Source organism: Chiloscyllium plagiosum, unplaced genomic scaffold, assembly GCF_037043375.1.
Source record: "Chiloscyllium plagiosum isolate Xiang-an unplaced genomic scaffold, Cpla_swu_hap1 HiC_scaffold_21, whole genome shotgun sequence".
Classification (NCBI taxonomy): Eukaryota; Metazoa; Chordata; class Chondrichthyes; order Orectolobiformes; family Hemiscylliidae; genus Chiloscyllium; species Chiloscyllium plagiosum.
This window is the reverse complement of record NW_028270159.1, coordinates 13,462,583-13,476,713: the sequence shown is the minus strand read 5'-3', so window position 1 is coordinate 13,476,713 and position 14,131 is coordinate 13,462,583. Positions and strand designations below refer to the sequence as shown.

General features: G+C 47.2%; 1 protein-coding gene across 2 annotated transcripts in view; it reads right to left on the bottom strand.

Annotated features, from left to right (window-relative positions):
* cercam (cerebral endothelial cell adhesion molecule) overlaps positions 1-14,131 on the bottom strand; it is a 192,559-nt gene that overhangs the window by 153,666 nt on the left and 24,762 nt on the right. For both annotated transcript variants that reach the window (XM_043720437.2, XM_043720436.2), the window contains exon 3: positions 4,021-4,138. In XM_043720437.2, the coding sequence (XP_043576372.2) occupies positions 4,021-4,138 (118 nt within the window). The remainder of the gene's footprint in view (positions 1-4,020; positions 4,139-14,131) is intronic.

Genomic DNA, 14,131 nt, shown 5'->3' with positions numbered 1-14,131 from the left:
TTTCATTAATCAAATAAATATAAGAAATGAGAGTCACACAGCATGGAACCAGACCCTTCAATCCAACTACTCCATATTCTCAAACTAAAATAGACCCACTTGTTCGTATTTGGCCCATATCACTTCAAACTTTTCCTATTCATGTACTTAGAACCATAGAATCCCTAAGCTGTGGAAGCAGGCCATTCAGCCTTTGAAGAATATCTCACCCAGACCCACCCCATCCCTGCATTTCCCATGGCCAATCCACCTAACCGGCACATCTTTGGACAGTGGGAGGATACCCATACAGATATGGGGTGAATATGCAAACTCCACGCAGTTGCTCAAGGGTGGAATTGAACCCAGGTCCCTGGAGCTATGGGTAGCAATACTAACCACTGAGCCACCCTGATCCAAAGCCTCTAGCCAAAAGTCTTTTAAGTGTTCTAACTGTATCTGCATCCACCACTTCCTCCGGCAGTTCATTCCACACACCAACCATTCTCTGTATAAACAAGTTGCCCTTAATTTTAAAATTTTTCTCCTCCCACCTTAAAAATATGTCCCCTAGTTTTGAAGTCCCCCACCTTCGGGAAAAGACCTTGCTATTCACCTTATCCATGCCTCTCAGGATTTTATAATCTTCTATAAGGTCACCCCTCAACCTCCTACACCACGGTGAAAAAAGTCCAGGCCTCTCTAGCTTATTTTTATAACTCAAACCCTCCATTCCCAGCAATATAATAATATTCTTCCTATGACAGGGAGACCAGATCTGCACACAGTATTGCAGAAGAAGCCTCACCAATGTCCTGTACAACCTCAACATGACTTCTCAACTCCTGTTCTCAAAGGTCTGAGCAATGAAGGCAAGCCTGCTAAACAACTTCTTAACCACCCTATCTATGTATGTCACAAATTTCAAAGAATTACGTACCTGAACCCCTAGGTCCCTATGTTTTACAACATTATCCAGGGCCTCACCATTAACTGTACAAGTCCTGCCCTTGTTTGTTGTTCCAAACTGCAATAGCTCACATTTATCTAAATTAAACTCCATCTGCCACTCTTCAGCATATGGTCCCAATTGATCAAGATCTCTTTGTAATCTTAGATAACCTTCTTCACTGTCCACTGTACTACCAATCTTGGTGACATCCACAAACTTACTAACCACGCCTCTTATATATTCACCCAAATAATTTATATAAATGACATACAACAGTGGACTCAGCACCAATCGCTGTGGAACATCACTGGTCATGGGCCTCCAGTCCAAAACTGGAGTGGCAAATGGAAGGCAATTTAGATAAATGTGAGGTGTTGCATTTTGGAAAAGCAATGCAGGGCAGGACTTACGCACTTAATGGTAAGATGCTGGGGAGTATTGCCGAACAAAGAGACCTTGGAGTGCAGGTTCATTGCTCCTTGAATGTGGAGTTGCAGTTAGATAGGATAGTGAAGAAGGCGTTTGGTATGCTTTCCTTTATTGGTTAAAGTATTGAGTACAGGAGTTGGGAGGTCATGTTGCGGCTGTATAGGACATTAGTTAGACCACTTTTGGAATACTGCATTCAATTCTAGCCTCCCGACTGTACAAAAGATGTTGTTAAACTAGAAAGGGTTCAGAATGGATTTAGGTAAAAACAATGACTGCAGATGCTGGAAACCAGATTCTGGATTAGAGTGGTGCTGGAAAAGTACAGCAGTTCAGGCAGCATCTGAGGTGCAGTAAAATCGATGTTTTGGACAAAAGCCCTTCATCAGGAATACAGGCAGAGTGCCTGAAGGGTGGAGAGGTAAATGAGAGGAGGGTGGGGGTGGGGAGAAAGTAGCATAGAGTACAATAGGTGAGTGGGGTGGGGATGAAGGTGATAGGTCAGGGGGGAGGGGGGAATGGATAGGTGGAATAACAAAGGTGGATTTACAAAGATGTTGCTCAGAGTTGAAGGCTTTTAGCTATAGGGGAGGCTGAATAGGCTGGGGCTGTTTTGACTTGAGCATCGGAAGCTAAGGGATGACTTTATAGAGGTTTACAAAATCATAAGGGGCATGGATAGGGTGAATTGCTCAGGTATTTTCCCAGGGTTGGGGAGTCCAAAACTAGAGGGTATAGGTTTTATGTGAGAAGGGAAAGATTTAAAAGGGATTTAAGGGGCAACTTTTTCACATAGAGGGTGGTGCGTGTATGGAATGAGGTGGTGCAGCTGGTACAATTGCAACATTTAAAAGGCATCTATATGAATCGGAAGGGTTTAGAGGGGTCTGGGTTAAATGCTGGCAATTGGGACTAGATTGGGTTGGGATATCTGGTCAGCATGGACAGGTTGGACCGAAGGGGCTGTTTCCGTGCTGTACATCTCTGTGACTCTATGACTTCGGATTTATAAAAAATAGAAACACTACATGCATTTAACACCCTATCACCCTTTAATTTGGTTTAGTGGTGTATTTAAGTAATTCCAAAAGAATACAACAAACAGGTTCTTGTGGCACAGTGGTAGTGTCCCTACCTCTGCGCTCGAAGGCCTGAGTTCAAGTCCCACCTGCTATGGAGGTGTGCTGATTAAAAATAAAGAAAGAGAATTTGATGGGACACTGGTTTGATGGGAAGGCAGCTCAAATACTTCGTGTTGCATTCTGCAGGTTATGAAAGTTAGTGTCTAGTTCCATACATCATCAACTGATTTGGGATGGATATAACCCTGGGGTGCTGCTGGGATAAAGGGTTCACCTGAAGGTGTGTCCACCTATTTTAATGGTTTCAAGGGTACAGAGCCTTTCCAGGGGTCTGCTCGACATTCCTCCCTTAATCAACATGAAAAACATGCAAAGGAAAATTCTGAAGAAGTCATGTCAGATTCGAACCATTAACTCTGTTTCTCTCTACACAAATGCTGCCAGACCTGCTGAGTTTCTCGAGCACTTTCCTTTTTTATTATGAATGAATCGGCCAAGATTGTTTTAAACAACAGCTGTCATGTTCCCTCACAGACTGGGAGTGTTAGCCTTTCAAAACGCAATTCATCACTTGAAGCACAGCATGAAATTTCTATACCACCAGCTCCTTCATAAAGGTTACACCTTTTCACTCTAACATTAAACACTGAGATGGGAGATGTTCATGGAATATAGGAGGGAGTGAGGACTGCAGATGCTGGAGATCAGAGTCGAGAGTGAGGTGCTGGAAAAGAACAACAGGTTCGAGGAGCAGCAGAGTCGATGTTTCGGGCATGAGCCCTTCATAGGATTCCTAATGAAGGGCTTATGCCTGAAACGTCGAACCTCCTGCTCCTCAGATGCTGCCTGACCTGCTGTACTTTTTCAGCACCACACTCTGAACTATGGAATATAGGAACTTGTGAGCAATAAACCACTCAGCCCCTTTATCCAGGTCCTAGATTGTGGCTGATCATCTACCTCAACATTTTTCTCCCACACTGACCCTTAATGTCATTAACAATAGAAATTTATCGACCTCTAGCTTGAACATACTCAATATCTGAACCTTACATGCCTCCAGGATTAGAAAATTTCACAGATTCATGACTCTCTGCATGGAAACATTACTTTTCGAATCACTCCAAAATTGCCTGCCTCTTATTCTGAGACAGTGTCTTCTGTGTCCCTCCCAAAAGGGGAGGGGGATCTTCCTTGCTCCATCAACCTTGCCTAACCTTTTAAGAATTTTGTAAGTTCCAATGAGGTGCCACGCATGGGACAATGAAGTCATTGGAAAATTCATTTGTTCTTAGCGAGTTTTGAGAAGATTTGTAGTTCAGGTTGAGGTTCTGGATGTAGGATTGCTCGCTGAGCTGGAAGGTTCATTTCCAGACGTTTCGTCACCCTACTAGGTAATATCTTCAGTGGGCCTGGAGGCTTTGCCTGGAGGCCCATTGAAAATATTACCTAGTATGGTGATGAAACATCTGGAAATGAACCTTCCAGCTCAGCGAGCAAACCTACATCCAGATTCATTTGTTCCTTTGAGAGAGACCCTTTATCCTTTGTCAAGAAAGGATTGTCAGTTCCACTCACCAAGATGTAATCGGCCCACTGTTTCCTTGCTGATTTCAGGGCAGCTTGCTTCAGCTTCATTATGTATTCAAATCTGGTGTGGGTCCAGTGTTTGGGACCCAACTCATTAGGATAGGATCTGCAGGGCAGAAAAGGAAATGTTAAATACAAGAAACAACAATTGGGTTTTAACAACATGCTCACACTCAGTTAATAAAACAGTGGGACACAAGCAAAGGTTGAACATGTCCTGTCTCCTGGATGGCCCTTTGCTCTCTTTCCCAAATAAGAGCTTACAATGTAACAGAATTAGGCCATTCAGCCCACTGAGTCTCTCTGTCCTTCAATGAGTGACAGGAGTGTATACCATCTGCAAGATGCACTGCAGCAACTTACCACAGCTCCTTTAACAGAACTTTCCAAATCATTGACCCTTACCCTCCAGAGGTCCAAGGGCAGATACAGGGGAATATGACTAACTTGCTAGTTCCCCTCCCAGCCTCATACCATCCTGACTTGGAAATATATCACTGGAACTGAATGAACATCCTGGATCAACTCACCAACAACTTCTCAAGGGATTGACATTAAATTCTGGTCTGGCCAGCGATGTCTATATCCCGTGAACAAATGTACACATTAACCAAAATCTAAGTCATATCTGGCTCTACTTTTTGGCAAATGTGGAAGTTAAATGCTCTTCATAAATCTGAACTCATCTAAAACTCTGTCACCTATACACCAAACTTCTGTTCACCTATCACAGTGTAGATCAGCATGCAGAACCTGACCCAGCTTGCATCTCTTGAAAATTCTTATCCTGGTTTCAAATCCCTCCCTGACCTCATCCACAAACTCCCCCCTTCACATCTCTGCAGAGGTAATGAGCGTGAGAGCAGAAGACATGCAGCCTTTCAAATCTGCTCTGCCATTCTTTAAGATCTTAGCTGCTCTGTTTCAAATTTCACGTTCTCACCTACCCCCCCGATGACTTTTGATTCCCCAGATTAAAAAGGAATCTACCTACCTCCCCCTTTAAAATATTCAATGATCCTGTCTCCACCACTTCGTGAGACAGAATTCCAAAGTTGCACAACACTCAGAAAAGAATTCTCCTCGTTTCAGTCCTAAAAGGCTGACCCTTATTGTAATACAGTGGAGAAAGTGAGGACTGCTGGAGATCAGAGCTGGAATGTGTTGCTGGAAAAGCGCAGCAGGTCAGGCAGCATCCAAGGAGCAGGAGAATTGACGTTTCGGGCATGAGCCCTTCTTCACGATTGTAATACAGTGCCCCGTTATTCTGGACTCTGTCACACATTCACCTTGTCAAGATCAGTCAGGATCTGATACACTCAATCAAATCATCCCTCCCCCTTCTAAACTCGAGTGGAAACAAGATCAGCCTGTCCAAGTATTCCTCGTTTCAGGTGTCAATCTGCCTCCAATATATTTACATCCCTCCTTAGATAAAGGGAACAAAATTGCACACGTTATTTGAGATGTGTTTTTAACAATGCCCTGTATAACTGAAGCATAACATTCTTACTTTTATGTTCAATTCTTGTCAAATTAAAAGGTAACTGTCTGTGTGGAGTTTGCACGTTCTCCCAGTGTCTGCGTGGGTTTCCTCCGGGTGCTCCAGTTTCCTCTCACAGTCCAAAGATGTGCAGGTCAGGTGAATTGGCCATGCTAAATTGCCCGTAGTGTCCAAGTATGTGTAGGCTAGGTGGGTTTGCCATGGGGAATACAGGGTTACAAGGTGGGCTGCTCTTCAGAGGGTTGGTGTGGACCCAATGGACTGAATGGCCTGCTTCCAGACTGTTGGGATTCTCTGATTAAATTTAGTCACTCATCCATTGAGACACCTACATCCTTCTACCCCTCAGATTTCTGCAGTTGTTCTCTGTTTAAGAAATAGCATTTTTTTCCTGACAAAGTGAACAACTTCACATTTTCCCATGTTATACTCCATCTGCCATGCATTCAAAGTATCTATTCCTTCTCCAAACTATTTATGCCCTCAACACATTCTTCCTATCTATCTTCGTGTTGTCTGCAAACTTAGCTATCATGCCTTCACTTAGTGTCACAGAGGTATACAGCATGGAAACAGGCCATTCGGCCCAACTCATTCATGTTGACCAGGTTTCCTAAACTGAACTAGCCCCATTTGCCTGCATTTGGCCCAAAATCCTCTAAACTTTTCTTATTCATGTATCTGTCCAAATGTTTTCTAAGTGTTGTAATTGTACTGTCTTTACACAGAGAGTTGTGAATGCATGGATTGAATTGCCAGCAGTGATGGTGGAAGCAGGGTCATTTGGGACATTTAAGCGACTGCTGGTCATGCACATGAATTGAAGGGTGCGTAGGTTAAGTTATTTTATTTTACATGAGGATTAATCCTCGGCACAACATCGTAGGCCAAAGGCCCTGTTCTGTGCTGTACTTTTCTATGTTCTATGTACCAGCCTCTATCACTTCCTCTGGCAGCTGGTTCCATACACACACCACCCTCTGTGTGAAAAGGTTGCTCTTCCCTCATTTAAAACAGAGATGAGGAGGAATTTCTTTTCTCAGAGGGTAGTGAATGTGTGGAATTCTTTACAACAGAGCACCATAGAGGCTGTGTCATTTGAAGTATATTCAAGACGGAGATAGACAGATTTTTAATCAGTCGGGGGAGTTAAGGGTTATGGAGTAAAGCCAGGAAAGTGGAGTTGAGGATTATCAGGTCAGTCATGATCTCAATGAATGGCACAGAAGACTCAATGGGCAGAATGGCCATCCTCTGCTCCCATGTCTTATGGTCTTATTTAACCCAGGCTGACATTTCAGTTCAGTACTGAGCGGGGGCAAACAGAAAGAGAAGGGAAGGTAAAACGACAAAGTGGGTGAAATGAGGAACTTGGAGAGGAGTAGGAGAGAGGAGAACATAGAGACATGCCTTCAGTATACTGTCGTCTCCTCGGCTCCATCTCTATCCAACTGTCTACAGTGATTATGTCCCTGGCTTCAGTTTCTCGCTCCCCACCCAGTCTTGGTTAGTATGGCTGCAGAGATTGCCAGGAATCAGTGCTGCGGCCTTGCGCTGATCAGGGGAAGGGGGTTGAAGGAGTCAGGGCTCCGAGGTGTCATTTGAAAGTGACTCTAGTGCTGGCATGTTGCAAATCCAGTTCTCCCGTTGTACATGAGAGGGCAGTGGGTGAACGGAATCGGGTGCTGGAATAATGCTGGCATCCTTATCGAGACAGCAGGAACACAAGGTGGTGCAAACCATAATCATAGCAAGGGAGGGGGAGGGAAGGAGATGGAGGGAGAATGAATAGAGGTAGGTAAAGGTATAGGGGATGAAGAGGTGTAAGGAAATGGGGAAAGAGGATTCACAATCAAGAGAGCGACTAAAACGAGAGGCGAAGGATAGTGAGGGAAAAAAGGATGTGAGAGGAGCTCACTTAGAATGCAAAGGTACACAGGCTATGGGCCAAGTGCTGGAGAAATTGGGATTAGAATAGTTTGGTCGCTGCAGACTGGTGCATACATGGGCTATATGGTTTCCCTCTGTACAACACATCTCTACCAAGCAATGCCTATGATCCTCAGTGGGCGGGGTTATAAGAAAGAGAGAAAGGGACAACAAATGAGAGACAGATGTCGACAAAACCAACAAGACATCTGCAGAGAACAGAAAGAGAATGAGAAATACAGACGCAGAGGCAAAATGAGGGGGTGGGGGGAGAGACACTGTGGTACCAGCCAACTTTGAATGTTATTTAATTCCCTCTGCTCTTTTGAACTGTGAGCTGTCTGATGTCTTTGTTTAACTCAACAAAAGTAAACATTAATGTTTAGAACATATTTTCCAGAGCCCTGTGGCTAATGTATAATTAGAAGACAAATTAAAACAGTCACAACACCAATTTCCCCACTGCCTCACACTCCCGCCCCCACCCTCTCCAATAGACTGGGATTGCATCAGCCCCATATCAACAGGGCACTGCCATTCAGACCCAGGGACGAGGCAGAGCCGCTGAATACCAATAAACGATGGAAGGTGGAACAGTTCTACAGCTGTTCCCAATAATACTGCCCATGGCAATCGTGAAGAGTCCACACTTGGATGCACTAGGCAATTATAAACACTGTCAAAACCCACTTCCAGTGTCTCACTTCAAACACTGCAGATGTGGGAAGTAATCAAAAATTGATGGAATAAGTCCAAACTTAGGAATTTTGGAGGCAAACATGATGATTATGAGCAGGAGAATGAAAGTAAATCATATCGGCTTCATGAGCTGCCCTTTGAAGTCACAGGCATACAGCCTGGAAACTGAACCTTCGGTCCAACGAGCCCACACTCCCGAATTAAACTAGTCCCACCTGCCAGCATATGGTCTATGTTCCTCCAAACCTTGTTATCCATAAACTTATCCAAATGTCTTTTAAACATTGTAACTGTACCTGCACCCATCACTACCTCTGGCAATTCACTCCACTTACCAACTACTGTGTAAAAAATGTTGCCCCTTGTATCCTTTTTAAATCTTTCTCCCCTCACCTTAAAAATATGCTCCCTCATTCTGAACTTCCCCCAGTCTAAGAAAAAGACCTTTGTTATGCACTTATCTGCAGTCCTTGTGATTTTATAAATCTCTAAGGTGATCATCCTTCAACCTCCTACACTCCACTGAAGAAAAGGTCCCAGCCTATCCTTATAACTTAAACCCTCCGTTCCCATCAACATTCGGAGAAATCTCTTCTGAACCCTCTCCAGTTTAATAAACTCCTTCCTATAGCAGGGAGGCCAGGACTGCACACAATACTGCAGAAAAGGCCTCACCAACGTCCTGTACGACCTCAACATGACATCCCAACTCCAATACTCAAAAGTCTCAGCAATGAAGACAAACACGCTAAACACCTTCTTAACCACCCTGCCGACCTGTGACATAAAATTTAAAGTATTATGCCTATTCAACTGAATGCAAGGTTCTGTAATGCAGGCTGGTGAGGGCATTCTTTCTCTGTCTCACTCACACACACCAGGTGCCAGGGTCAAATAAGGTACACCGTGTGGCACAATTCACACAGTGCCACACTTGCTAATGGGATACAGCCCTGTGTCACACTGAATATCATGTTGGAACATGCCACTGCACTGAGCATTCAACGGCAGAAAGCCATTCGAGTCAGTACTTAGCCACACAGAACAATGTGCTCACAAATGGGTCACTGCAGAAATGGAAAGCAAGTCGACCTGTGAGAGGGTAAGGATAACGGGTGAATACGGGGGGAATCTGTGTGGGATATGATGTGAGCAACAGAGTGTTAACTGGGTCAAACCTCAGTTAGTGAAACTTGACAGGTCTCCAAAGAGAATATGGGAGCTGAAGGGAAGGAAAGGATTGATATGTTTTCCCTGATGCAGGAGATGGTGTAGGGCTCGACATGGTCAGTGTCAGGTGTAGGGCTCGACATGGTCAGTGTCAGGTGTAGGGACCGATATGGTCAGTGTCAGGTGTAGGGCTCGATATGGTCAGTGTCAGGTGTAGGGACCGATACGGTCAGTGTCAGGTGTAGGGACCGTATGGTCATTGTCAGGTCGAGGGACCGATCTGGTCTGTGTCATATGTAGGGACCGACATTGTCAGGGTCAGGTGTAGGGCTCGATATAGGGACCGATATGGTCAGTATCAGGTGTAGGGCTCGATACGGTCAGTGTCAGGTGTAGGGCTCGATACGGTCAGTGTCAGGTGTAGGGACCGATACGGTCAGTGTCAGGTGTAGGGACCGATACGGTCAGTGTCAGGTATGGGGACCGATACGGTCAGAGTCAGGTGTAGGGACCGATAGGGTCAGTGGCAGGTGTAGGACTCGATATGGTCAGTGTCAGATGTAGGGACTGATAGTCAGTGTGAGGTGAAGGAAGCGATATGGTAAGTGTCAGGTGTAGGGACCGATACGGTCAGTGTCAGGTGTAGGGACCGATATGGTCAGTGTCAGGTGTAGGACTTGATACGGTCAGTATGAGATGTAGGGCTCGATATGGTCAGTGTGACGTGTAGGGACCGATACGGTCAGTGTCAGTTTTGGGATCGATATGGTCAGTATCAGACGTAGGGACCAATACGTTAAGTGTCAGATGTAGGGACCGATATGGTCAGTGTCAGGTGTAGGGACCGATATGGTCAGTATCTGGGTGTAGGGACCGATATGGTCTGTGTCGGGTGTAGGGACCGATATGGTCTGTGTCGGGTGTAGGGACCGATATGGTCAGTGTCGGGTGTAGGGACCGATATGGTCAGTGTCGGGTGTAGGGACCGATATGGTCAGTGTCGGGTGTAGGGACCGATATGGTCAGTGTCGGGTGTAGGGACCGATATGGTCAGTGTCGGGTGTAGGGACCGATATGGTCAGTGTCGGGTATAGGGACCGATATGGTCAGTGTCGGGTATAGGGACCGATATGGTCAGTGTCAGGTATAGGGACCGATACGGTCAGTGTCAGGTGTAGGGACCGATACGGTCAGTGTCAGGTGTAGGGATCGATACGGTCAGTGTCAGGTGTAGGGACCGATACGGTCAGTGTCAGGTGTCGGGCTCGATACGGTCAGTGTCAGGTGTCGGGCTCGATACGGTCAGTGTCAGGTGTCGGGCTCGATACGGTCAGTGTCAGGTGTAGGGACCAATATGGTCAGTGTTAGGTGTAGGGAACGATACGGTCAGTGTCAGCTGCAGGGCTCGATATGGTCAGTGTCAGATGTAGGTACGGCTACGGTCAGTGTCAGGTGTAGGGATCTATCTGGTCAATGTCAGATGTAAGGATCGACATGGTCTGTGTCAGGTGTAGGCCTCGATATAGGGACCGATACGGTCAGTGTCAGGTGTAGGGACCGCTACGGTCAGTGTCAGTTTAGGGCTCGATATGGTCAGTGTCAGGTGTAGGGACCGATAGGGTCAGTGGCAGGTGTAGGACTCGATATGGTCAGTGTCAGGTCAGTCAGTGTCAGGTGTAGGGACCGATACGGTCAGTGTCAGGTGTAGGGACCGATACGGTCAGTGTCAGGTGTAGGACCCGATACGGTCAGTATCAGATGTAGGGCTCGATATGGTCAGTGTGACGTGTAGGGACCGATACGTTAAGTGTCAGTTTTGGGATCGATATGGTCAGTGTCAGGTGTAGGGACCGATATGGTCAGTATCGGGGTGTAGGGACCGATATGGTCAGTATCGGGGTGTAGGGACCGATATGGTCAGTGTCGGGTGTAGGGACCGATATGGTCAGTGTCGGGTATAGGGACCGATATGGTCAGTGTCGGGTGTAGGGACCGATATGGTCAGTGTCCTGTATAGGGACCGATATGGTCAGTGTCCTGTATAGGGACCGACATTGTCAGGGTCAGGTGTAGGGCTCGATGTAGGGACCGATATGGTCAGTGTCAGGTGTAGGGACTGATACAGTCAGTGTCAGGTGTAGGAACCGATATAGGGAATGATATGGTCAGTGTCAGGTGTATGGACCGATACGGTCAGTGTCAGTTGTAGGGCTCGATATGGTCAGTCAAAAGCCACATCCATCAAAGTTTTACCTGCACATCCACTAATATCATTTATTGTATCCGTTGCTCCCGATGCGGTCTCCTCTACATTGGGGAGACTGGGCGCCTCCTAGCAGAGCGCTTTAGGGAACATCTCCGAGACACCCGCACCAATCAACCACACCGCCCTGTGGCTCAACATTTCAACTCCCCCTCCCACTCTGCCGAGGATATGGAGGTGCTGGGCCTCCTCCACCGCCGCTCCCTCACCACCAGACGCCTGGAGGAAGAACGCCTCATCTTCCGCCTCGGAACACTTCAACCCCAGGGCATCAATGTGGACTTCAACAGTTTCCTCATTTCCCCTTCCCCCACCTCATCCTAGTTTCTAACCTCCAGCAACACTGTTCCCTTGACTTGTCCGGACTTGTCCGACCTGCCCAGCTCCTTTTCCACCTCTCCACTCCACCCTCTCCTCCCTGACCTATCACCTTCATCTCCTTCCCCACTGACCTAATGTACTCTATGCTACTCTCTCCCCACCCCCACCCTCCTCTAGCTTATCTCTCTGCCTTTATTCCTGATGAAGGGCTTTTGCCCGAAACGTCGATTTTGCCTGTCCTCGGATGCTGCCTGCATTGCTGTGCTCTTCCAGCACCACTGATCCAGAATCTGGTTTCCAGCATCTGCAGTCATTGTTTTTACCTCGATATGGTCAGTGTCAGGTGTAGGGATTGATACGGTCAGTGTCGCGTGTAGGGATCGATATGGTCAGTGTCGCGTGTAGGGATCGATATGGTCAGTGTCGCGTGTAGGGATCGATATGGTCAGTGTCGCGTGTAGGGATCGATATGGTCAGTGTCGCGTGTAGGGATCGATTATGGTCAGTGTCAGGTGTAGGGATCGATATGGTCAGTGTCAGGTGTAGGGATCGATATGGTCAGTGTCAGGTGTAGGGATCGATATGGTCAGTGTCAGGTGTGGGGACCGATATGGTCAGTGTCAGGTGTAGGGACCGATAGGGTCAGTGGCAGGTGTAGGACTCGATATGGTCAGTGTCAGGTCAGTCAGTGTCAGGTGTAGGGACCGATACGGTCAGTGTCAGGTGTAGGGACCGATACGGTCAGTGTCAGGTGTAGGGACCGATACGGTCAGTGTCAGGTGTAGGGACCGATATGGTCAGTGTCAGGTGTAGGACCCGATACGGTCAGTATCAGATGTAGGGCTCGATATGGTCAGTGTGACGTGTAGGGACCGATACGTTAAGTGTCAGGTATAAGGACCGATACGGTCAGTGTCAGATAATAGGGACCGATATGGTCAGTGTCAGATGTAGGGACTGATACAGTCAGTGTCAGGTGTAGGAACCGATATAGGGAATGATTTGGTCAGTGTCAGGTGTATGGACCGATATGGTCAGTGTCAGTTGTAGGGCTCGATATGGTCAGTGTCAGGTGTGGGGACCGATATGGTCAGTGTCAGGTGTGGGGACCGATATGGTCAGTGTCAGGTGTAGGGACCGATATGGTCAGTGTCAGGTGTAGGGACCGATATGGTCAGTGTCAGGTGTAGGGACCGAAACGGTCAGTGTCAGGTGTAGGGACCGAAACGGTCAGTGTCAGGTGTAGGGACCGAAACGGTCAGTGTCAGGTGTAGGGACCGATATGGTCAGTGTCAGGTGTAGGGATCGATATGGTCAGTGTCAGGTGTAGGGATCGATATGGTCAGTGTCAGGTGTAGGGATCGATATGGTCAGTGTCAGGTGTAGGGACCGAAACGGTCAGTGTCAGGTATAGGGACCGATACGGTCAGTGTCAGATATAGGGACCGATATGGTCAGTGTCAGATGTAGGGACTGATACAGTCAGTGTCAGGTGTAGGAACCGATATAGGGAATGATATGGTCAGTGTCAGGTGTATGGACCGATACGGTCAGTGTCAGTTGTAGGGCTCGATATGGTCAGTGTCAGGTGTAGGGACCTATACGGTCAGTGTCGCGTGTAGGGACTAATCTGGTCAGTGTCGGGTGTTGGGGTCAATATGGTCAGTGTTTGGTGCAGGGACCGACACGGTCAGTGTCAGTTGTAGGGCTCGATATGGTCAGTGTCAGGTGTAGGGACCGATATGGTCAGTGTCAGGTGTAGGGACCGATATGGTCAGTGTCAGGTGTAGGGACCGATATGGTCAGTGTCAGGTGTGGGGACCGATATGGTCAGTGTCAGGTGTGGGGACCGATATGGTCAGTGTCAGGTGTGGGGACCGATATGGTCAGTGTCAGGCGTAGGGACAGATACGGTCAGTGTCAGGTGTAGGGACCGATATGGTCAGTGTCAGGTGTAGGGACCGATATGGTCAGTGTCAGGTGTAGGGACCGATATGGTCAGTGTCAGGTGTAGGGATCGATATGGTCAGTGTCAGGTGTCGGGACCGATACGGTCAGTGTCAGCTGCAGGGAGCGATATGGTCAGTGTAAGGTGTATGGCTCGATATGGTCAGTGTCAGATATAGGGACCGCTACGGTCAGTGTCAGGTGTAGGGACCGATCTGGTCAATGTCAGATGTAGGGACCGATACGGTCAGTGTTGGGTGTAGGGA